This window comes from Pelodiscus sinensis, chromosome 31 (assembly GCF_052426305.1).
Source record: "Pelodiscus sinensis isolate ZL-2025 chromosome 31, ASM5242630v1, whole genome shotgun sequence".
NCBI lineage: Eukaryota > Metazoa > Chordata > Testudines > Trionychidae > Pelodiscus > Pelodiscus sinensis.
The window spans coordinates 11611407-11635037 of NC_143082.1; the positions used below are offsets into that span (position 1 = coordinate 11611407).

Below are 23631 nucleotides of genomic sequence, written 5' to 3' on the forward strand. Positions count from 1 at the left end.
AACTCAGCCTCCGCCCGCGTTCAGCCTCGGCCGGCCAGCTGTGGCGGCCCCGTGCCTGTGGGTCACCCCGGCTCCCTCCGGCTAGGGGCCCAGAGTGGGGCAGCAAGGTGTGGCCCTCTCCTGCCCAGCCTGCTGGCTCCTACCTGTGTCAGGGAAGAAGCTGTTGGCCAGTTGCTGCTGCTGCTGCTGCTGCATGAGGAGCTGTGGGGGTTTCATGCCCATGGGCGCCGGCTGCACCCCAGGCATCTGCTTCTGCACCAGCACCTGCTGCTGGCTCTGCTGCGGGGCCAGGGCCGGCTGGACGCCGTGCTGGGCTGCGAGGACGTGGGGCTGGGGCTGCGCCATCGCCATGTGGGGGGCCAGTACCTGGCCCTGCTGGGTTCCCACCACCCGCTGCTGCTGCTGCTGCTGCTGTGGCGTCATCAGGTTCTGCTGCCGGGCCACCAGGCCCAGCTGCAGCTGCTGCTGGGGCCCTACGAGGCGGGGAGGCTGCCCATCCTGGGGCTGGCCCGGCCCTGCCGGGTGCGCCAGCATGGAGTGCGGCGGCGGGGGCTGCCCAGCCTGGAGGTGCGGGGCGCCCCCGGGCAGGTGAGCCGACATCTGCTGCTTCTTCTGCAGCTCCTTCTTCTCGTGCTCTAGCAGGTCCTCGATGAGCAGGGGCAACTCGCTGGCCACCAGGGAGCTCTCCATCTTGTCCAGGTCGTCGGGCGGCGAGTGCTGGGCGCCGGCCAGGCCCAGGGTCCCCCCATCGAGGTCAAGGAGGGCAGCGCTCTGGCTGGGGGCCAGCCCGCGGCCCGGGGCGGCATAGGGGCCCTTCTCGGAGCCGGAGGTGGCAGCGTGGCCATTGGGAGGGAAGGGGGCTGTGCCGAGCCGCGCAGGCCCTGCCCCGGGACTCAGCAGGTTCGGGCCGGGCTTGAGGGTCAGGCCGAGAGAGGCCGCCATTTTCTCCGCCCCTTGGAGGGCCTCTGACTTGATGGGGCCTGGGAGGCGGTCGGAGGCCCTGGCATTGAACTGGCAGGGGGGCGTCTTCAGGCAGCCTTCCTCCAGCTTGGGCTGGATGTTGGCTGGCAGGGAGGCCGGCTTGGCTCCCAGGGCGCTGGCCTGGGCCTTGCAGGTCAGGTGTGGAGCTGGTGCCGTGCTGGAGGGGCAAGGGGCGGGGGGCCCCAGCTCCTTGGTCTCCCCAGGGCCCTTGAGGCAGGGCCCCACCGGCTCCCTCTTGAGCAGGGCCTCGCGCTCGGCCTTCTCGTTGGCCGACTCCACCAGGCGCAGGTGCTCGTGGAAGATGTCCTTCTTGTCGCCCGTGTCGAGCTCGGGGTCGGTGTAGGCCAGCAGGTCGAACTCCTCGCTGTTCAGCAGGTCGTCCAGGTGGGGGTCGTTGGTCTCCAGGCTGTCCAGGGTCCCCAGCTCGTCGTCCCCCTTGGCCACGTCTGGGTCCAGGCTCAGGTTGGCCAGGTCGTCGTCGTCCTCCAGGTCCTTGTGGGCATCAAAGTCGTCGTCCAGGTCAGGCTCCACCGGCACCTCGCACGGGAGCCGCCCCCCCTCCAGCGCCAGGTGGCTTCTGCCGGGAGCCGGAGCCGGGGCCAGCGGGGGCTCCGTGGCGGGGCCGTCCTTGGGGCCGTCGGGGCGCAGGCCGGAGCCGGAGGAGAGCGGGCGGGGCGGGACATGCTGCAGCTCCTGGCCGGCCGGCGGGGGCAGCGAAGGGCCGCTTTTGAGGTGAGGCCCCTGCGGGGAAGCAGCCGAGGGAGGCAGCGGGGCCGGGAGCTTCTGGGGCGGCAGGCCCGGGGCTGGCAGAGGCATGACGGAGGCGCGCAGGGCCTGGCTGGAGCTCTCGTCGCCAGGCAGGAAGAAGCGGGGCCTGGCTGGAAGGCCCTGCTGGGCGAAGGGGGCGCCCATGCCCCCGGCTGCACTTTTCTGGGCGTTGTGCCGCAGCTCGATGAACTGGGCCCCGAGGGCGCCTGGCGCAGGCTGGATCGGCTCGGCAGGGCCCGCCAGGCGCGTGGCCAAGCCGCCCAGTGCCGGCCGGCCGAGCTCATGGCCGGGCGGCTGCTGAAAGCGGGCAGGGCCGGGGAGCCGCACGGCCGCCTGCTGCTGCTGCCACAGCTGCTGCTGAGGAGAGGGCCCCTGGAACATGCCGCGTGGGAAGAAGGTCTGCGGGGCTCCCACTGGTGGCCTGCAACACAGACAGAGAGTCAGAGAGGCACCCAGCGACCGGCCAGCATGGGGCTCAGGGCCACCGGCCGCCTGAGGCAGAGTCACAGCCAAGCAGCTCCCTACCTCGCCCTCCCCAGTCAGTGGCATCTGGGGGGGCTGGAAGTGGCCAGGCTCTAGCACGACATCCCCCACTGAGGGGCTCTTGTCCCACAGGCTGAATCCGCATCGACCCCACTGATGCCCCCCCCCACACCTGCCACCCGGGGCCTCCGCAGAAATCCCTCCCGCCCTCGTGGATTCGGGAGAGGGGAGCAAGGCCTCCAGGACTCTATTTGCAGGCCTCAGTTTCCCTACACGTAGACGAGGGCAGGGCCTCCCGGGTAAGCCAAGTGCCCTGGATTCCCTCCCTTTAGAGGGCAAGAAGCCAAGGCCTGTGGGGTCCACAGCACGCCTTGCCTGCAGCAGCTGGGGGTCACGCACCTGCCGTTGAGATCCATGGAGGAGGGTGTGGCAGCGGGAGGCGGGCGGGAAAGCCGCTCCTCCGGTGCGAATGCTGCGGGCACCATGACTGGGCCGGGGAGTTTGCCACTGCTGGGGGTTGCAGGCAGGTTCCCGAGGGTGTTCTTATCCTGGCAAGGAAAGAGAGTGAGCCCGCTTGCATCTCGACTCCTACAGACCCTCCCCACTCCAGCAGTACGGGATCCCAAATTCCCTCCTGACTCTAGCCTGGGCTGAGCTCCTCTGCAACCCCCCTGCTGCCCTGGTTGAGGATAAGCCCCATCCCATTCTCCCCAGGTGCTTTGCCCAGACAGATCCTGCTGCAGGGAGTTCCCCGAGTGACAGGGCATGAGTCACAGCACACGTTACTCTATACAGGGCAGTCAGGGGCTCTCCACTTTTTGGGTGGGGGAGCCCCAGAGTGATTCCCCTTTGGAAGTCACATCAGATTGCGCAGGGGAGTGGGGTCGAGGTTGGAGGCTGACAGCTCACGAATCCCCATCACAGGCTATGGGCTGCCCCTGCCATCTATCCCATTCCCAGAGGGGCCTGGCGGGAATGTGGGGCTTGGCAAAGGGCTGGGATGGCCACAGCCACATGGGTTGGCTCCACCCATCAGGCCAGCAGCCCTGGGGCCAGCACCATGTGGTCCACATGGCTCAGGTGTGGCTCTCCTGGTGCCCCTCTGCCCTACCTGTGCAGGCTGGTAGGATGCCAGGCCCCTGAGCTGCTCGAAGGCCTGGCTGCTGGCTTCGGCGCTCCATGGAGCCTGGGAGGAGCCCGTGGCGGCGGCCGCGCTCTCTTTCTCCTGCCGCAGGTTGTTCCTCTGGATTTGCTGGCGGATGAGGAGCTCGCGGAGTCTCTGGCGCTGGGAGATAAGGGATGCACCTTTACAGCAGGGCCCTGACTGCCCCTGGACAGCACCAGGGACAGGGGAGGGGACAGAGCATTCCCTGGAGAACGTGTGCCTAGATCGGGAGGGGAAACTGAGGCACAGAGCAGGAGAGGGAACTTGCCACGGAACTCTGGCCATGCAAGGGGATTAGAGGGCAAAGAGCCACGTCCCTGGCTCCCGCGCTACTTCGTATCCTCTAGGAGTCATTACCGAGTCCCTCGGATCGGCCCCCACCTCCGCCCCCTGTGCCTGGCTCCAGGAGGGCAGTGGAGTGCAGCGGTTAGAGTGGGGGGGCTGGGAGCCAGGAGTCCCACCTCCGATTCACCATGTGCCCGTCTATGCTCTTGCCCCGCGCCAAGCCACCCCCGGGGGCTCAGGAGAGAGCCGAGTCCTCACCTGCCTCTGCTTCTCCAGCTCCGACTGGCTGATGTTGCTGAGGGTGCTTTCCTGGCTGATGGGCAGCTCGGGCAGCTCCCGGCTGGGGACAGCAGAGACCCCCGACACCACCTCGTCCCGCTTGTCAGCTGGCGGCGCCATCCCAGCTCGGGGCAAGTAGGCCAGGGAGCCGTCCTGCTGCTGCTGCTGGGGGTGAGGGGGCTGCTGCGGCAGCACGGAGGGGGGCCGCAGGGGGGAGAGGCTGTAGGTCTCAGCAGGGCAGCTGCCAGGCCCCAGGGGGCTGCCGGCCTGGTGGAAGCCGGGTGAGGAGGCGTAGCTGGCGCTTTGGGGCTTGCCCATGGGCTGGCCGGAGGCGAAATGGCTGTTCATCCCGTGGGGCTGGTGGGAGGGGGAACCCTTCAGGGGCTCCGAGACAGCTGGGGGGAAGGTGAAGCGCATTTGGGCCTGGGCGCCAGGGAAGACGCTGGCTCCGGGGGAGCGAGCGAAGGGGGGCTGCTGGCTCCCCAGACCCTTGGAATGAGGGTCGCTAGGCTGGGCTGGGGGGAAGCCCCCTCCCGCTGGGGGATTGTGGGGGACCGGAATCGATTTGAAGCCGGTGTCGGGCATTTGGGGCCGGGGCGGCTTGTGCAGAGGGGCAAAGGGGTCCCGGGACTGGGGGCGCGAGGGGGGTCTGGAGTAGGGGTCAGGCGACTGGAAGCGAGGGGTGACAGGCGACTGGCAGCAAGCCTCGTTGGAGAGTGGCCGGGGGGTGAGAGGGGACTGGGAGCTGGACTGGGACTGTGGGCTGGCGGGGACGCGAGTGAAGGGGTCGGAGGGCAGGGACCTGGGGGGGAGAGGGCAGCAGCTGTCGGGAGGCTGTGGCCGGGGCGTCAGGGGGGGCTGGGAATAGGGGTCCGAGTAGCAGGACACGGAGGGCGACTGCCTGTAGAGGTCGGGGTGGCTGGGGGGCGAGGGGGCCAGGGACTGGGGGTGGGGGTGCGCCAGCCCTGGGCTCTGAGGCTCTAGCTGAGAGACCCGAGGGGTGAGGGGGGCTTTGAACACGTTGGCTGCCTTCAGCTCGGCGGCGGAGAGCTGGGAGGGGGAGTCAGCGTAGCCCATGGCGGCCACGTAGCTCGGAGAACACATTCCCAGGCCCCCTTCCTCCTTCTTCACCTGCAGCCCCCCGGCCTCCAGGCTCCTCTTCTGCTCCCCAAAGGGAGGGGGCGAGAGCAGAGGCTCGGGGGGCCTGGCCCCCGGGCTGCCCGGCACCGACAGGTTGTCCAGAGAGCCACTGAGGCAGCGAGGTTTTAGGAAGGGGTCTGGGGTGGAGGGCTGGTGCCGGGGGGTCCCGGGGGAGGTGGGGTGGAACTCTGGGGGCTGGGGGCCCAGGGCGGGCCGGGAGGCGGGCAGCAGCTGCTGCTGCTGGCTGGGAAAGGGCTGGAAGGCAGCTGCAGCCGTGGGGCTCTGGCCCAGGGGCGAAGGGAAGCGCGTCTCCAGCGGGTAGGCGGGGGCCATGCTGTAGGGGTCGTGCGAAGGCACTTGGGCGGGGGGCTGGGCAGGAAGCTTGAGGAAGAGCTCGCCGGACTCAGCCCCTGCTTCGGCGCCCGCCGGGGGCTTCAGGAACCCGTCGGCAGAGCCGGGCAGGGCCAGCGGGCTGCTCATGTAGACAGGCTGCCCCGCAGCGCCCGGCAGCGCCCCCTGCTGGGGCGGGATCCGCAGGTGCAGCGAGGGTCTCTCGGGCTTGCGCAGCACCTCCCCTTTGGTCTGCTTGTTGATCTGGCTCTCGGCCTGCTGCAGAGACAGCGCGGGACAGGGTCAGTGCCTCTCTGCAGTGCAGAGCCCCAGGGGGCGTCAGGTCAGAGTGCCCCCCACCCCCCTACCTTGGGCTGTGGAAGGGAGGGGCCGGCAGAGTCGGAGAAGGGGCCAGCCACTCCAATTCCCCCCCCCAGTGGGTCTCTGCCAGGCGGGCCTTGGGAAGGAGGGCAGAGAAGGCTCCTGGGCGCACCCCCCCGCACGTACCTTCTGCACCTTGTTGATGCGATGAGCCGCCCGGTTATCTTTGGCCTTTTGCTGCACAAAACACAGATCAACGCTCAGAGGGGCCATGAGACACCCCGTCGCCCCGGGACCGCCCCCCGCAGGCCCGCCCAGCAGACTCACCAAGTAGGGGGCTTTGTCCGGGGGAGGGACCTTTCTCCAGAGCTTCATGATCTGTTTGCAGCGGCTGGACCAGTCTAGGAGGGGGACAGAGATTCACGTTACAATCGCCCCCCAGTCGCCAGCCCCGGCAGCCTCCGGCCGGAGCTTCCTGCAGTCCAGGGTCTCCATCAGGGCAGCGGGAGAGACGTGCCCCCAGCCCGGGTTCCCCACGACGCAGCATGAAGGGCTGCGTGCAGCCAGTGCGGAGAGCTCTAGGGGTAAATTGCTCCTTAGCCAACTTGAACGTGTCATGCCAAGAGGACTATGGGTAAGGACTCCTCCACCCCGGAGAAAGCACGCGAGGCCCTCACGCCGGAGAGGACTATGGGTAAGAGCCTCCACTCAGCCAAGGGGGTCACGACAGGCTGGTTGTTGAACCCCACGCACCATGCCCAGCTAGCACCACGCCCGCCCCCGGGGGGGGCACAGGCAGCTGCCTACCTGGGTAATCCTGCTTCAGGCTGGGGAAGTTCATGTTGGCATAGAGTACGGGCGAGATGGTGGACAGCTCGCCCAGCTCCTCGTCCTTCTCCCAGCGCTGGAGGCTCCGCTGGTTGTAGGAGAGCCCATCCCCCTCGCCCTCCGTGGTGGGGGTGGTGGGCGTGGAGGGGGTGGTGGCGGCCGAGCTGCTGGCCCAGGGGCTCTCGGGCTCACAGTGGTCTGGGCTGAAGAAGCCGCTTCTCTCCCTGCACGGGGGGCAAAGCCCACAGCTCGCGTCACCCGGGGCGGTGGGCAACGCCAAGGGCACATGCCAGCCGGGACGGATTCCAGCCCCTGGACTGCAGCTGCAGCAGCCCCCAGCTCCGAGACCCACATCCGCCCCAAGCCCTGGAGGACCCACATTCGCCCCCAGCTCCGAGACCCACATCCGCCCCAAGCCCTGGAGGACCCACATTCGCCCCCAGCTCCGAGACCCACATCCGCCCCAAGCCCTGGAGGACCCACATTCGCCCCCAGCTCCGAGACCCACATCCGCCCCAAACCCTGGAGGACCCACATTCGTCCCCAGCTCCGAGACCCACATCCGCCCCAAGCCCTGGAGGATCCACATTTGCCCCAAACTCCGAGACCCACATTCTCCCCAAGCCCTGGAGGACCCACATTTGCCCCAAGCCCTGAAGGACCCACATTTACCCCATGCCCTGGAGGACCCACAGTCACCCCAAGCCCTGGAGGACCTACATTCACCCCATGCCCTGGAGGACCCACATCGCCAAGCCCTGGAGGACGCCGTGATCTGTCCTTCCCGAGGGCATCAGCACCACCCGCCTGGCAGGCGCCAACGTACCTGTTATCGAGGAACGGGGACTGGCAGACTCCCGAGTAGGGCTCTATGGGGACAGCGGAGGAGAGAGAGCCCAGAGAAACACTCCCTAGGAGGGAAGGCAAAACATGTGGCAAAGCTGGCAGTAGGCAGTAGAGCCAGCCCCCTCATCTCCAGCCCCCCTCCCACAGGCCCCTGGCCAGGGAGAGCAAAGCCAGGCAGCTGCCTGGCCCCTGAAGAATCCAAATGCCTACCTCTCCTCGCCCGGTACCACCCTCTTTATTGCACATGTTGCGGAAGCTAAGGTTCGGGAGGGGAGGCCTGCCCCCAGCGACATGGCACTTCCATGCAGGAAACAGGTCCCCCAGGGCTGTGCTCCAGCCCCGAGGCGACTCTGCCTCTGCTTAAACCAGGCTGCACAGCAAGGGGCTGGCGACGGGGCAGTAACAGACAGCACCCCTGGAGGACACCCCTTTCACGGGGCTTTGGGAGGTGGGTGCAATTTAGCAGCCAGCTGCCCTGAAAGGCAGCACAGCCTCCCCCGCCACGCAGAGGATAGACAGCTGACCTTGCAGGAAGGGCCGCTGAGAGAGCTGCGCCCGGTTGGGGTCTCGCCCTGCCATGCCGGCCTCCAGGCCAGCCGTCACACAGTTCAGCTGCTGCTCCCGCTCTGCAGAGCCCAGCACGTCCTTGAAGAGCTGCTGGACGTCTTTGCTCTCCATCTTGGGCAGCTCTGGGGGCAGGAGGAAGGTCACAGTGAGCGCAGGGCTGGGGAGCTGGGTGGCCTTCCGCCCTCCTGTGTGCAGAGCCACCCCCATCCCATTCTCACCACCTTACGGGGCAAAACTGAGGTGCAAGATGCGAGACACCCCCCGCACGCAACTGGCAAAGCCAGCCAGGGACTCTGGATCCCTCCCTACTCTAACTACTAAACCCCATCCCCTCAGAGCCCTTTCCAAGCAGATGAAAAGGCACCTGGACAAAACAGAGTCACCACCATCCCCTGCTTGCTCGGCAGCTGCTCTGTGTGACAAGCTGCAGGAATGGGCGGCAGGAAGGGGAGGCTGAGCCCCGGACAGTCAGGCATGGCCCCCACCAACACTTGCTCCCCCAGGCTCCCACTTTGGCTGAGCTGCTGGGGCCACGCCACCCGCCTACCTGGGGCTGGGGGACTGTAGCATCGCTGCATGCTCTCCCTCCTGGTGCTCCAGGGCTGGGGGGCTTCAAGCATTAGCAAGCCTGGGGCAGGGGCTGGTGGCCATGGCGGGGGTGTGGGGAGGGGCACAACGATTTGGGATTCCAGGGGGCATGGAAGGGAGGAGGTTTCAAGTGGAAGGGGCAGGGCTGGGGGTGAAACTCCCCCAAGCCAGGTGGTTCATGCACTGCCCATGGCTGCAGGGACTGGTCCCTCCACACAGCCAGGAGCTTCAGCAGAGGGGAGCCACAGGATCTGACTTGCCTTCTGATCCCTAGGAGCTTCTAGCTTGGGAAGCTGGCCCAGGCAAGCCCCCTTGCCTTCGAATAGGACACTGCACCTTCCAGGGAAGCTGGTACCAGGCCGGTAAGCCACATTCTGGGCTCCAGTACGTTTGCTGGGGCCCCACCGTCTCCCACTGACAGACATTAAGGTCTCCCCAAGATTGGGGCCCGACTTTCCCCTTTTTCCCCCTTCTCACCAGCCCCAGCTGGCGTCACCACAGAGCTGAGGGATGGGAAGCAGGGAGGTGCGAGGGGGAGTAGGTGGCCTGACCTTCTGTGGGGATCTTGTCAAGGTCGGAGCTAAGAGCACCCTCGCCTGGTGTCGCCGGCTTCTCGGTGTCCCCGGGATCTGGAGAACCTTTCGGCTCCTCTGCCCCTGGGAGAGCAAAGCACACAGGGCCATGACCAGTGTTCCCTGTAAACTGAGTGCTTAGGCACCCGCCCAGCTGATTAGCACAGCACCCACAGCGGAGCCTGTGTTTCTACTGGTGGTGCACGTCCACACGTGCCTCGGTGCACGAAACAACATTTACTCCACACGTGGATGGAAAAAATTAAAGGGAACATTGTCCAGGATCCCCATCCCCAGCCGGCAGGGCTAAGTGTGTAGGGTCGTGACCCCCCCCACCTGGTGGGGTGAGTCCACCAGGCTGCACCCCCCCCACTCCCACCCAGCAGGGCTGTGGGTTGATCCTCCCAGGGGCTAGGAGCCCTTCCCTGCAATTGTAGGAACTGAGGGGATGTTCTAGGCCACAGCTCTATGGTTCCAAAGATTCACTCTAGGACTCCAAACCATAGAGACTCCAAATCCTCCAGGACCAACCAGAGAGGTGCCATAGAGTTGTAGCTAGAGTGGCACAGCTCCATGGCCGGGACTACTGGGGGGGGACACTCTAGGCAGCATCTCAATGGTCAGGGCAGCCGGTCAACAAGATGGGGCGCTCTAGGCTGGCTGCGTTTATGCAAATGAGAACATGCATATTCAAAGGAGAGGGCCACTTCATTTGCATAGCCTCTCCAGCTCTCTGTGCCAGCCTGCCACAGTGCAGAACCCGGCCCCGCAGGGCCACTCTGCAGCCCCGGATGCCACCCCACCCCTCAGCTCTCAGGGGCCAGGAGAACTCTGTGGGCCAGCCCAGCAGAAGGCGCTCACCTGGGTCCTCAGCCTTTGCCTCTGCCCCTTTCAGGTCCTCCTCTTGGGCGCCCAGGGTGCTGCTGTCCATGCTGTCGTCCCCTGTGGAGTCAACGGAGGGGAACATCGAGCCAGCCCATGGCACCTCCCTCCCGGACACCAATCCCAGCCTCCTGGCACCACCCATCCCATACAATCCAGGTGCCCGTGCCCAGCCCCTCAGACCCCTCCCCACCAGGCCAAATCCCAACAACAAGCCATGCACCTTGCCAACCTCCACCCAGAAGCCAAGGGCATCTCTATAGATCCTTTACCTTTCGGATGAGTGGGAGTCTCCTTCCCTTCTCCAGGTGCCTTCTGCAGTGCGCCAGGCACACCAGGGTCCACCCTGGGTCTGGGAGCCCCCTGGCCAAAGGGCGGGCAAGCTGCTCCATCTCCCACACCCCCTGCAGCCAGCAGGGCCTTCCGGCTCAGGTCCATGAGTGCCTTCCCGAAGAAAGCTTCCTGCCGAAGGAGTGGGGAGGGGACAGAAGGGGGCGGGAGGAGACGGGGGACACGTGCCAGAGTTAACAAATGGAGGACACCCACCCTGCGAGGAGCCAGGCCCCCTCCGCAGCTCTCTGTCCAAAACTCCCCCATCATCCCATACCCCTCGGCCCCCAGCAGCTGGGACACAGCCCTGTCCCCGCCACAGCCTGGCTTACCTGGAGGTAGGCTGGGAACATATCCTCCAACTTGCTCTTCTTCCTGCCTCGGCGTTTCTTCTTCTCGTCCCCCTCCGTGGCACCCTGCTCCATCGCGCCTTCCACGGGGATTTCTGCTGGTGGACCTGTGAACAGCAGCTGCTGTTACTTCTGCCCTCCTGGGGGGGAGCAGAAGAGCCCAGAGACCTGGGGCCTTCCTGAAACGAGCCAAGCCTCCATTGCCTCCCCCACACAAGCAATGGTGCAGCCCCACCTCCCTGCACAAGAGTCCCAGAGCTAAGGGGGGAAGGGTTGTGCTCTGTCCCAGCCGCAACACAGAGGTTAATGCCAAAGAGCCAGGCACTGCCTGGGCACACACGGCTCCTACCGTCCTCCGGGTGCCCCTCGGCGCTCAGCACCTCGCGACACGCCTCCACCAGCGCCACTGAGCCCTTCTTCGGGCGGGTATGGGACTTGCGCTGCCGCACCATGAACCCCCCGATACCTGTGGGAGGCAGAGCAGAGCGAGAGGAGTTACAGGGGAGGCTTCGCCCCACAGAACCAGGCTGCCGGAACCAGCACCCCTCGCTTCCCGCTCTGATGGGCTGGATCCGTCTGGACGGCTCAGTGGCGGAGGCCCAGAGGGGCCCAGCTGATTCGCGAGCAGGCGCAGGAGCACTCACCAGGGCGGTAGGGCTTCCGCTTCCTCTTCTTGCATTCCTCCAAATCCTCCAGGCCTTTCCCCGAGTCCACGTCGGCGCCCCCATCCCGGTCCGGGCTGGCGGCAGCTTCCAGCTTGATCTCACACTCCATGTGCTCTACGCCCACTGTGCACCGGAGGGGACACGTTAGAGCAGGACACCCCCCACAACCCTCAGCCCCACTACGGCAGAGGGAAAAAGTCAACGGACAATCCAGACCCCCTGAACTCCACCCCCCCAACCCACACCCGGCCCCACACATTGCAAGCCCCTTCTCCCCACACCACCGACCCTGGAGGAGCTGGTTCTGCCTGTCAGTGACAGAGGGGCCCCCAGGGTACCCCTCTCTCTGGTGCATCCACCCTGTCAGGGCCCCCCAAAAGCCAGCAGCCACCCAGCTGGGCACAGCAACCAGCTTCCCTCCACCCCCACCCCACGCAGCTCTGCCAAAGGGCCAACCTTTAAAGCAGGGGTGGGGGACCTCAGGCCCATGGGTTGGATGTGTCCCCGGCTTGCCTGGGCACGGCCCCCAAAGCTCAGGGCTCCCTTCAGCACAGGGGGGTCCGTGCAGGTGCTCCAGTCCCCCTGCTGCTCACCCGCGGGGCTGGAGCAACAAGACCCACTAGCCTAGGCCCCTCTCGGCTCTGGTGGGGGAGGGGAACGTGGGGCCCCTCTCCTCAGTCGGGGGCCACAGCTGGGAGGGTTCGGGGGGGTTATCTTTTTGCTTCTCACTTGTGTGCGTCCCCCGACTGATTTTTCTATGGGTCAGTGGCCCCCGACCCACAAAAGGTTCCCCACCCCTGCTTTAAAGGGAGCAGTCCCCACGAGACCCTCCCTCCCACCCCACAGCCCCTCCTGCGCGAAAGGCTCCCTCCTCTGTGCCCATCCCTCACAGCGCCAATGACCTCAGGCACTGAGCACAGACCTGCCCTTCCGGGCACTGCAGGAACGCATGGGTGCCACCAATCAGGCGGCAGGGGGCAGCACCCCGGGGCAGGGAACGGGGGCCGCGCGCACTCGCGGGCCGGAGGCGGAGGGGAGCGCACCTTCACCCTTCAGCGGGTCCTCCCCTTCCAGATCCCCGTCCTTCTTCTCCTCCGTGCCCAGGCCGTCGCCCCCCTCCAGGCCGCCCTCCCCACTCAGGGGACCCAGCCGGCTCTTGCGCTGCCTGCGTTTGTGCAGCGGGGACATGGACAGGTTGCGCAGCACGGCCATGCCCGTCTCTGTCAGCCAGACGCCTTCGAAGCGGAAATACTGGGGCTCTGCGGGGGAGGCAACGGGGCCAGACGGCCGTTACAGAAAGCAGGCTCTCCGCTGTGAGGCCGCAGGGGGCCTGGGTTCTATTCCCGGCTCTGAGGAACCTTGGGCCAGTCCGATCCCACTGGGGCCGGGTGCAATTCAAGGCGAGGAAATCCCACAACGCTCCCCATCCCCAGGAGCCAGGAACGGAACCAGAGTCCTGGCTCCCTGCCCTAACCATTAGGCATCACTCTTCTCTGGGCGTCAGGAAGGAGACAGCCCCAGTGAGCCTGGCTCGTTCCTTCCATCCCAAGCATTGACAGGACTTGGGGCTGCTGGGCAGCTGGGAGAGGGCAGATCCTCCCCCAAACCCCACCCTGAGCTGAGGGCGGGTTCAGCCAGAGCCCCTTGGGGTTAGGGTGTGGGGCTCCTGCCACGCCGATGGGGCAGCGAGTGTCGCCTCCCCCACGTGCTTACCCGGCTCCTTCATCTTCACCGGGATGATCTCCGGGGGGGCAACCGGAACTGGGGAGGGAAACAGGCAGCGGTAAGTCCCCAGAGCTCCTGGACCGCTCCCCCCGCCCAGCCCCTCCCCACCGCCCCAGCACCTGCCTCCCGGCGCAGGGGAGGCATGGACGCACCAACTGGCTTGACCACGTAGGGCTGGCAGGAGCTGCAGTCGAAGCCCTCGTCCGCCGCCTGCTCCACCTCCTCCTCCGTGAGGAGATTGTTGCACAGGGCATGGAGCCACCTGGGGGAAGAGGGTCAGGTAGCGGACAGGGCGCACCGCGGGGACGCACTCGGCTCCAGGACGCCCTTTGATGCAGGCGGGCAGAGGCGTTGGATCGGGCCGGGGCGGCAGAGCTGTGCTGCTCCCGGAGGGCAGGGTGCCCCCACGTGGATCCCGAGCGCCCCGGGATCCCTCCCAGCTCCCTGTGCTGGGGGCACCGAGGAACCAGCTGATCTCATCCCTTCCTGTGACCCGTTGGGGGAGGGGCCAGCCCCAAACAGGAGCTCTGCAGGCTCCAGCTCAGTACAAGCAACTCTGGTCAGACCCCCCCGCCAGCGCAGCACACGTGGCGCCCCCCCGCCCGGCAGAACCCCGAGTCAGGGTCCACAGACAGCCTGAAACGACCGCGCCCGGAGGCACAAACCACCCGGCTCTCGGGAGGGCCGTCGACTCTGGAACCTAACGCTGCCCTGGGCGTCTCCGTGGCTCGGACACCGAATCTCACCCATCGGCCCAAGGAGTGGGGACGAGTAGAGCTGGGGCGCTCATTTGCATATTCCGCTGGACGCTGTCCCAGGATCCCTAGCGGCTGCTCCCAGACCCAGGGACCTGCTGCAGGGCTGAGGCCCAGAGTGCACGAAGGGGGCTGGGGCCGGACTCCCGGGACAAACCCCAGCTCAGGGTGTCGGCGGGGAGAAAAGGGGCTGGGCCTCACCGGTCGCAGTGCCTGCACTGGATAAGCAGGTCGTCTTCCACGTACTTCACCCGGCACACGGGGCAGGCCACGAGGCTGGCGCAGGGGGCGCAGTGCGTGTAGTTGTTCTGCCACTCGCAGTGGAATCCGGGGGAGACCGCCCCGCACTGCACGCAGCACACACACCTGCCAGAGAGACGGGTCAGCACCGGCACAGCCCCTCCCTGCCCCCCTCGTGCCGCACCCCACCCCTCCCCCAGGTCTCACTGCCCTCTGTGAGCCCCACAACTGCCCAGCACTGCGGCTGCCCAGCAGCTCCCCCCTTCACTCGACTGGGGGCGCCGCTCCTGTCTGGCCAGGGCCCCGGCTCTCACCACTTGCACTTCCAGCCGCCCTTGGGCACGGTGTGCAGCGGCGGGTCCAGGCAGTAGGTGTGGTAGCTGATGTCGCAGTCGTCACAAAGCAGCAGGCGCGAGGGGTCGGAGGCCTTCCCACACACCTCGCAGACGATGCACTCCACGCAGCGCCAGCCCTTCAGCAGCATCACCTTGGTGATCTGGGGGGCACAGCGGGGCGGGCGCGGTGAGGGGCAGGGAAGAGGGAACACGCCCCCGCCAGGCCCCGCACGGGGAGGGGGAGGATCGATGGCACAGAGGACACACCCAGCTCAGAGCAGGTTCCTGGGGCAGAGAGGGAAGAGAGGCCCAGGCACGCCGCCTGTGGGGCCCGCGCTTGGGAACCCAGCCCCATGCAGGGCTCTCGCTGCAGGGGCCCAGCAGCACGGAGGCCCAAGTGAAATGGAAGCTGACAGAGAACCTGGGTGCAGGGGAGCTTGCGGGATCTGGCACCTCCCACTCTGCCTTACCTTGCTGTTGACGCAGTAGGGGTGGTAGCACTGGGAGCACTGGGAGCAGGCCAGGAGATGCCCCTCTGCCCCGCGCCCAAAGCTGCCGCACACCACACACATGTCCTGCCGGGAGAGACGGATGTTGGGGGGCTGGGGAGATACACACAGCCCCACCCCCCGGCCAAACTCAGAACCTGGCTCCTTCCCCCTCTCCCGCCCAGAAGAGCCTAGAACCCGGCTCCTCCCCTCCCTTCCCGGCTGAGCCCAGAACCAGCTCCTCCCCTCTCTTCCCAGCTAAGCCCAGAACCCGGCTCCCCCCAAGCCGAGCCCAGAACCCGGCTCCTCCCCTCCCTTCCCGGCTGAGCCCAGAACCCAGCTCCTCCCCTCTCTTCCCGGCTGAGCCCAGAACCCGGCTCCCCCCGAGCCGAGCCCAGAACCCGGCTCCTCCCCTCCCTTCCCGGCTGAGCCCAGAACCCAGCTCCTCCCCTCTCTTCCCAGCTAAGCCCAGAACCCGGCTCCCCCCGAGCCGAGCCCAGAACCCGGCTCCTCCCCTCCCTTCCCGGCTGAGCCCAGAACCCGGCTCCTCCCCTCCCCCCCAGCCGAGCCTAGAACCCGGCTCCTCCCCTCCCCCCCAGCCGAGCCTAGAACCCGGCTCCTCCCCTCCCTTCCTGGCTGAGCCCAGAACCCAGCTCCTCCCCTCTCTTCCCGGCTAAGCCCAGAACCCGGCTCCCCCCAGCCGAGCCCAGAACCCGGCTCCTCCCCCCCCCCCAGCCTCCCCCAGCTCCTCCCCTCCCTTCCCGGCTGAGCCCAGAACCCAGCTCCTCCCCTCTCTTCCCGGCTGAGCCCAGAACCCGGCTCCCCCCGAGCCGAGCCCAGAACCCGGCTCCTCCCCTCCCTTCCCGGCTGAGCCCAGAACCCAGCTCCTCCCCTCTCTTCCCAGCTAAGCCCAGAACCCGGCTCCCCCCGAGCCGAGCCCAGAACCCGGCTCCTCCCCTCCCTTCCCGGCTGAGCCCAGAACCCGGCTCCTCCCCTCCCCCCAGCCGAGCCTAGAACCCGGCTCCTCCCCTCCCTTCCTGGCTGAGCCCAGAACCCAGCTCCTCCCCTCTCTTCCCGGCTAAGCCCAGAACCCGGCTCCCCCCAGCCGAGCCCAGAACCCGGCTCCTCCCCTCCCCCCCAGCTGAGCCTAGAACCCAGCTCCTCCCCTCCCTTCCCGGCTGAGCCCAGAACCCGGCTCCTCCCCTCCCCCCCAGCCGAGCATAGAACCCGACTCCTCCCCTCCCTTCCCGGCTGAGCCCAGAACCCGGCTCCTCCCCTCCCTCCCAGCCGAGCCCAGAACCCGGCTCCTCCCCTCCCCCTCCGGCCGAGCCCAGAACCTGGCTCCTTCCCCCTTCACCCCTCTGGCCAAACGCGGAACCCGGCTCCTCCCATCCCCCTCCGGCCGAGCCCAGAACCTGGCTCCGCTTCTCTCCTCCCCCACCCGGGCTGCTCCCCTCCCCTCCCCGTCCAGAGCCCGAGGCCCGGCTGCTCCACCTGCATGAGGACAAACTTGTCCGTGTTGGAGAAGAGCACCACGGTGTTCTGCATGGTGTCGTCCTCATCATCATCATCGTCCTTGCTGGGGGAGCTATCGATATCTGCCAGCTGGGGGAGCAGGAGAGGACGGGGTGAGAACATGTCACCCCCCCGAGCCAGGCACCCCGGGGACGCCGCTCAGTGCCAATCCAGCTGGCTGAGCAGAGCCGAGAGCACTAGGTCCTCCCTGGAAGGCAGGGTGGGGGGGTGGCTTACACACTGGGGCAGGGAAGCAGAGCAGCACAATGGGCCCATACCTGCGCTGCAGCCCCCCCCAGCCTACAAGGCACCCCCTCTTACCCCAGCCAGCCCCCCCACCCCCCCACCCACCACAGGGCTCGTCAGACCCAGCACCCGGAGGCCTCTCTTCCTGGCCTGGGATCTGAGTCAGTGCTCGCCTCTGGACCCCCCGCAACCCATCCCACGACTACCCAAGGTAGAGAAACTACCCGGAGTGTGGGCCACTGGGGGGGCGGGGGGGTCGTTGGAGCCAATCAGAAGGGCCCAGCTCCCGATTTACCCCCAGGGGGTCGCTCATCAACCCCAATGCTCCTGACACCGGGAGAGGGCTGGGCCCCCACAGATCCCACCCAGGGGAGTGGGAGGCCCCACAGCAGCGGCTCCCAAGGGCCGGTGGGGGGGGCAACTCTGGGATGCAGCCACCTCCCCCCGGCCCAGCCTTACCGCGAGGGTCTCAATGGATGAGGTGGTTGACTTCAGCCGAGCTCGGCCCCGGCCCCGGCCCCCCTGGGTCCCGCCTCGGGGGCGCCTCCTCCCTGGGAAGCTGCTGCTGCGACCCTAGGGCCAAGGGAAGGGGGCTGGTACCGCAACGCCCAAGCAGCCCAGAGCCACGGGACCTGCTCCAGCCGGCGCAGCCCCCAGGGAGGCACCAGGAGATGGCACAGCATCCCCCCATGCCGCGGGGAGACCGCCAGGGGCTGCCCCTATTTCCCCTACACCCCACCCCCCACTGCCCGTTAACACCTCCACAAAACAGCCACCTGGGGATGGCGCTGACAGCTGGGCGGGGGGAGGTGGGGGCAGGGCCCCAGCATGGCTCGGGATGGAGCCAGGGCCCCCTCCCTGCCCCACAACTTGGCTGGGCTGGCAGGAGCGCCCAGCGCCAGAGAGATTTATCTGGACCTAAGAGCCAGGCCCAGTGGCAGCGGAGGCCGAGAGACGACCCCCTGCCTGGTGCCCCTGCCACCCTCAGCCCACCCCCCAGTTACCTGCTTGACACGGGAGCGCCCCGGGGAGCTGCGCCGCCGCCCCTTCTCGCCCTCGCCCTTGGCTCCGGCGCCCGGCTCGAAGAGCAGCGAGTCGTCCGTCTCGGCCAGCGAGTCGGTGCAGTGGGGCAGGGAGCCGGCGTCGTCCCTCTGCAGGCTGATGTCGGTGGAGGTCATGCCCAGCTCCATGGAGAGCGAGCCCCCGCCCTCGGGGTCCGGAGAGCCCAGCAGCGGCTCCGAGCCGGGGAAGCTGCTGCTGGTGTCACCCTGGCTCAGGTTGGAGATCTCGTTGACAATGTCCGACTTGATGAGGGTGGGGCGGGGCCGCAGGACGGGGGGCTCGGGGCCCCCCTCCTCCCCACGCTCCAGCAGCTTCCCGCCCGCCTCGTACGCTTCCAGCGGGGTGGCTGGGCCCAGCTCCTCAGGCTCCAGCAGCATGGGGGAGCCTTTAGGCTCGCTGGAGAAGCTGACCGGCGTCTGGCTGGACTCGGGGTCTCCTGCCCCCCGGCTCTCCTCCAGCCCATCCTCGCTCAGCTGGGGAGAGCATCGCCCCTCGGCCCCCGCCGGCTCCAACCCGGTCACTGCCGCCTCCTCCTCCTGGGCTGGGCCTGGGCTGGGCAGAGTGTCCATCTCCACAGGGCTGGCCGGGCACCCCTCCTCGCCGCCTGCTGTCTCCATTGCCTCCTCCTCCTCCCCGCACTCCATGGCTTCCTTGGCCTCCGGAGGGGCTGTGGGGGGTGTCTCTGTCCGGGGTGGGGAGGCAGCAGCAGACTCCTTCTCCATGGGGGCCTGGGGGCTGCCCGCGGGCTCCAGCGGGGTAGCGGTGATGGCAGGGGGTCCGGCTGGCTGCTCCGGGGCTGGTTCCTCTTTGGCACCTGGCGGCAGCTCCTCCGGGCAGGCGGGCGACGCAGCAGCGGGGTCTGGGGAGAGAAACAAGGAGGGCGTCACTTTCGGGGCGCTCGGATTCCCCAGGACCTCCCCCCCACGCACCCCACTTCACTGGGTGGCTGAAAGCCTCCCAAGGGAAGGGCCTGATTCCCAGAATGCTCTGGGGCAGCCTCAGCCCACTGCCCCCTCCCCCCCAAGACAATGTCAGAATCCACAGACCCTCCCCCCCCGGGACATCCGTGGGGCACCCCCTCACCGGCAGGGGGCGGGGCTGGTGGTTCAGGGGCCGTCTCGAGGGGTGTCAGCTCCGTCACCTCGTCCTTGGCAGGCGCCTCCTCGGTCTCCTCTCCCTTTGGGGTGGGACCTGCGGGGCAGGGAGTCTGGTTGGGGGAGCAGGAGGCGGCCCCCCCTCCCCCCCACCTCACCCACTCCCTGGATCAGCAGGCCCGAGCGCAGGGCCCGGCCACTGCAGGCCGAGCAGCGCCACCTAGTGCCTCCTGCTAGGCAGCACCAGTCCCCACCCCCTCCCACAGGGGCCAGGCTCAGCCTGGGGGTCCCTCAACGCCACACCCCACCTGCCCACCTCCCCGGGCTCTCCCAAGCATCAGCCACTCCCAGGGTGGGGGCGGGGGGGTAGAGCTACCTAGACAGAGGCAAACACAACCCCTGCTTATAATGGGAAGAAACTGAGGCCCGAGGGGAAGGATTGGCTGAGGATCATGCCTTGCCTCTCATCACGGGGCTCCTTCCTCCCAGCTGGTGGCGAAGAGGAAGCCAGAGACTCCTGGCACCCAGGGGTAATTCTGACAGGCCCAGGCCGAGGCCAGGGCATCCCCACTGCTGTGGGGCCAGCACAGGGAGGGGCAGACGCTCACCTAATGGTTTGGCTTCGCTCTCCAAGGGCCTCTCCTCCTGGGGCACGGCCCCATCCGGCTGCGGATGTTTCTGTTGCGCTTGGCAAGCCACGCACGTGGGACCCCCTGCCGTGTCACTGCCATCCGGGGGGATGAGCCTGGGGGGGGTAGAGAATGAGCCACGTGAGGCGTGTCTGAGAGCCCCCGACCCTGCCAGCGATGCTGTGAGGACTGGGGAGGAGGGATCCAGCCCTCTCTCCGGGCTCCCAAACCAGGGCAGCAGCTGGAAAACTCCCTGAGCCCCAGCGCTTCCAACACCCACCTCCCCTCCCCGGCAGCTGTGGCACTGGGCAGGCCGGGCCCTGACCCTCCTGCACCCAGGAGCAACTCACGTCTGGCAGCTGTGGCAGCACCGGGCAGCATCGGTGCCCCCAGCCGTGCTCCGCTGCCGCTGGCGTTGGCATCCCTCGCACACCGAGTAGTTCTCGTACCAGTGGCACCCGGGGTCGAGCGCCGCGGGCCGCGAGCCGCAGTCAGAGCACACCCGGCAGCTCTGGAGGGAGAAGCGAGTCAGGGGGAGCCAGCCCGCACGGGGGGCACACGACCTTTCCCGTAGGGGACACTGGCCCTGGAGCGGGGGGGACTGGCTGGCTCAGCAGGGTGGAGAACGGGGCCTTTCCTCTCTATGGGCCCTGGCTATACCCTGGCTGCAAGGGTCAGGGACTGGCCAAGAATTTTTTCCCAGGGGCCGCTTCAGAAATTTTGGAAGTGGCCCTGGGGCCACACCGGAAGGGGCGGGGCCGCAAGCGGAAGGGGCGGGGCCAGGATAGTCTGGGGGTGGGGGAGCACGTGAAGTCTCCTGCCCTGCCAGGAGCTCATGGTGCTTCTAAGCTCCCTGCGCTCCTGGGAGGAAACTTCATGCACGTCCCCCGGCCCTAAACAGCCTGGTGGCAGGCGAGCAGCAGGGCCTCCGCGGGCTGGCTCAACAAGCTTGGTGGGCCACAGCCAGCCCGTGGAGGCCCTTTTGCCCACCCCTGCCTTACAGGTCCCGGCTCTGACCTGGCCCCAGTGCAGGGATGGGCGACTGGCTAGCTCAGGGTTGGTGCTGTGCAGGGATTTCTTCCCCCCTCGATTAGGCGTGGGAAAGACGGGGGGGACACGTCCCTGTCCCTTCCCCTAGAGACTCCAGCTGGGACGCTGGCATGGGGTGAAGCCGAGCAGGCCCAGCTCTGTGGGACGACCTGGCAGGGTGGGTGTGGAGCCCACCTTGCACTTCCAGGAGTCGGTGGGAAGGCTCTCGATGGCCGGCTTCAAGCAGAACGTGTGGTAGCCCTTGTCGCAGGCCTCGCACACCAGCATCATGGAGTCCGCGCCGGGCTGTCTGCGGGGAACAGGCTGCCGTCAGACCAGCCCCAGGCCCCTCAGCACCATCCCGGCCTCCCCCCCGAGACCCACAGCCTGTGGAGAGGGCTGGCGTGGCATGGGCACCTTCCCAGCAGGTCCAGAGACATGGAGGCACCCAAGGACAAAGCAGCACAACTGAGGAGAAAACCAAGGGGCCCGAACTCCCAGTCCTGCTCCCCCTCACTGCACACACACACTCTATCCCACAAGACCCCAGTCCCCTCCCAGAGCTGGGGAGAGAACCCAGGAGTCCTGCCCCACCCCGCTCTAACCACTAGACTCCACTCCCCACCCAGAGCTGGGGAGAATACCCAGGAGTCCTGCCCCATCCCGCTCTAACCACTAGACTCCACTCCCCTCCCAGAGCTGGGGAGAGAACCCAGGAGTCCTGCCCCACCCCGCTCTAACCACTAGATTCCACTCCCCTCCCAGAGCTGGGGAGAATACCCAGGAGTCCTGCCCCATCCCGCTCTAACCACTAGACTCCACTCCCCTCCCAGAGCTGGGGAGAGAACCCAGGAGTCCTGCCCCATCCCACTCTAACCACTAGACTCCACTCCCCTCCCAGATCTGGGGAGAGAACCCAGGAGTCCTGCCCCACCCCGCTCTAACCACTAGACTCCACTCCCCTCCCAGAGCTGGGGAGAGAGCCCATCCCAGCCCCCACTCCCCAGACTGGGCAGGCCAGTGCAGGTCACACAGGGCCACCTACCTGCATGTTTGGCAGACTTTGCACTCGGGACACTGCCAGCCGGAGCGCTTGCGGGGCGTGATGGTGATGTCCAGGCAGGTGCCGTGGTAGTGCAGCCCGCAGCTGGTGCAGAAGAGCAGGTCGCGCAAGTCCCCAGGCCCGTCGCACACCATGCATCGCGAGTCCTCTGGGGGTGAGGGCAGGGAGTCAGGGAAACCAGTCCTCCTGCTGCCCCACCACCCAGAGCTCTCCTCCAGGATCTCACAGCGAAATCCACCCGGTCCCCCAGCTCTACCGGCACAGCACTGCTAGATCCAGGAAAAGCCCCCAGGAGTCTGGTTCCCTGCCCCTCCCCCCACCTACTCTAACCACTAAACCCCACTCCTCTCTGTGTCGGGGATCAAATCCAGGATTCCTGATTCAGAGTCCCCCCCTCTTACCACTAAACCCCACTCCCTTCCCAGAGCTGGGAGAAAACCTAGACTCCTGGCCCCAGCCCCTCCCACTCTAGCCACTAGACCCTACTCCCCATGGTCCCTTAAGGTGCACTTTATCCACACCCAACCACCACCAGCCCCCAGGCAGCCCGTCCCCGCCCTTCCTCGTGCTTCACGGCACCCACTGCTCAGAGACCCCCGTGGCACCTACCCATCTGCACCGCCTCAGCCACGTGCTCCGGGCATAGGAGCCGGAGGGTTTTCATGGACTGGAAGGAGCCACTGGCAGCTGCGCACGGGAAGTGGTAGTGCCGCGGACAGCCCTCCGAGTGGCACTGAATGGTAGCACCCATCCTCTGACAGTGTTCACATTTCTGAAAGCAGCAAGGACCCCCCCCCGATTAGTGATGCAGACGGACGGACAGCCACTGTCGCAGCCGGGGAACCCACCAGCCCTGATATGCAGCCGCCTCTGGGGTGGGGTGCAGCAGCTGCTTAACAGCTATGAAGCCACATGAGGCAACGATTCCTCTGAGATGCAGCCCCCTCTGGGGTGGGGCACGGCAGCTGGCTCAGGACAAATTCACAGCCTGACAGATTGGGCCAGGAAGTGAAGGAGAAGCTCTTGGCTGTGCATAATCAGGGAGGTGACCGCAAACACCTGGGGGGCGTCTGTCCAGGAGTCGTGCCAAGCCCCTAACCCGCCTCAGAGGTCTCTCCTCGGGGGAGGGGGGGGAGGACGCCAGGTTGACCCTGCTCAGCCAGACACCCAACATGAGCACAGCCCAAGCGGTCACCTCTCTCCCAATGCCAGGGGGCCCACAGGCTCTCCCCCCTTCCCATCTGCAGCCCCCTCACCTGCGAGATCCCTGAGAAAACAGCTTTGCCCACGTCACTCGGCCCGGATCCAGTCTGCGGCTGCACCCCCACCGACCAGGCCGCGCACCAGTGGTGGGCCCAGCAGTGCCCTGTAAGGGGAGGCAAGGGGTTAATGGGGCATGCTCAGGGAGGAGTCCCCCTTCCAGAATTCTGCCTGGCAGGCAGAGTGACCTCCACAGACACGTCTTGGGATGCCCCAAGGGGCACAGAGCGTCCGAAAAGAGATGCCTGAGCTTCACAGCAGCCTTTGCACCCGTGTCCCCAGGATGGGGGAGCACTGGCAGAACGAGGGGGTGAGGGAGCCTAGGGCTGGAGCAGCATGGGGGGCAGGATAACAGAGGCTCCACAGAGCCGGAGGTGGGGAGCCTAGGGCAGGGACGGCATGGGAGAGAGGTGGCTGGGGAGGGCTACTGGGGACACCAGCAGAGCCTAGGGCAGGGGCTGCAGTGCACGAGGCAGGAAGACGCTCACCCCGCGCTGCTCACCTGTTGGCTCGAAGAGCTCTCCTGGCGACACCCGCTCCGAGAAGCCGATCAGGGACAGGTCGTCCCCAGGGGCCTGGGCTTCACCGGGGCCCCTCCCGTCCGGCGGCCCGGAGGGAAGCTCGGCCCAGTCGGGCGCCGGCTCGAAGCGCCGCAGCTCCCGCTGCCCATGCAGGCTCCGCTCGCCGCAGTTGCAGAAGGCGCAGCAGCGCCTGGGCGGGGCGCTGGGGCGGAGACGAGAGCAGAGTCAGTGGGGCCTGGGGAGGGGGCCCCAGAAACACATGCCCCTCCCCCTCCAGAACACTCCCCTC

The 23631-nt window shown here is 67.2% G+C and overlaps 1 protein-coding gene across 3 annotated transcripts in view; it reads right to left on the reverse strand.

The window, feature by feature from the left end:
* KMT2D (lysine methyltransferase 2D) overlaps positions 1 to 23631 on the reverse strand; it is a 45767-nt gene that overhangs the window by 13638 nt on the left and 8498 nt on the right. For 2 of the 3 annotated variants that reach the window (XM_089774766.1, XM_075901976.2), the window contains exons 4-35: positions 23324 to 23544; positions 22818 to 22927; positions 22171 to 22333; positions 21544 to 21709; positions 20694 to 20808; positions 19820 to 19980; positions 19449 to 19585; positions 18830 to 18937; positions 17689 to 18605; positions 17144 to 17257; positions 16418 to 16528; positions 14906 to 15010; positions 14415 to 14596; positions 14062 to 14226; positions 13258 to 13367; positions 13094 to 13141; positions 12424 to 12639; positions 11360 to 11503; positions 11065 to 11181; positions 10698 to 10822; positions 10308 to 10497; positions 10015 to 10095; positions 9133 to 9237; positions 7951 to 8115; positions 7407 to 7491; positions 6560 to 6804; positions 6080 to 6153; positions 5939 to 5989; positions 3941 to 5710; positions 3344 to 3517; positions 2632 to 2780; positions 144 to 2170 (exon numbers count right to left, since the gene is read on the reverse strand). In XM_089774766.1, coding sequence (XP_089630892.1) covers positions 144 to 2170; positions 2632 to 2780; positions 3344 to 3517; positions 3941 to 5710; positions 5939 to 5989; positions 6080 to 6153; positions 6560 to 6804; positions 7407 to 7491; positions 7951 to 8115; positions 9133 to 9237; positions 10015 to 10095; positions 10308 to 10497; positions 10698 to 10822; positions 11065 to 11181; positions 11360 to 11503; positions 12424 to 12639; positions 13094 to 13141; positions 13258 to 13367; positions 14062 to 14226; positions 14415 to 14596; positions 14906 to 15010; positions 16418 to 16528; positions 17144 to 17257; positions 17689 to 18605; positions 18830 to 18937; positions 19449 to 19585; positions 19820 to 19980; positions 20694 to 20808; positions 21544 to 21709; positions 22171 to 22333; positions 22818 to 22927; positions 23324 to 23544 — 8651 coding nt within the window. The remainder of the gene's footprint in view (positions 1 to 143; positions 2171 to 2631; positions 2781 to 3343; positions 3518 to 3940; positions 5711 to 5938; positions 5990 to 6079; positions 6154 to 6559; positions 6805 to 7406; positions 7492 to 7950; positions 8116 to 9132; positions 9238 to 10014; positions 10096 to 10307; positions 10498 to 10697; positions 10823 to 11064; positions 11182 to 11359; positions 11504 to 12423; positions 12640 to 13093; positions 13142 to 13257; positions 13368 to 14061; positions 14227 to 14414; positions 14597 to 14905; positions 15011 to 16417; positions 16529 to 17143; positions 17258 to 17688; positions 18606 to 18829; positions 18938 to 19448; positions 19586 to 19819; positions 19981 to 20693; positions 20809 to 21543; positions 21710 to 22170; positions 22334 to 22817; positions 22928 to 23323; positions 23545 to 23631) is intronic. The other variant, XM_089774767.1, reaches the window with a different exon arrangement.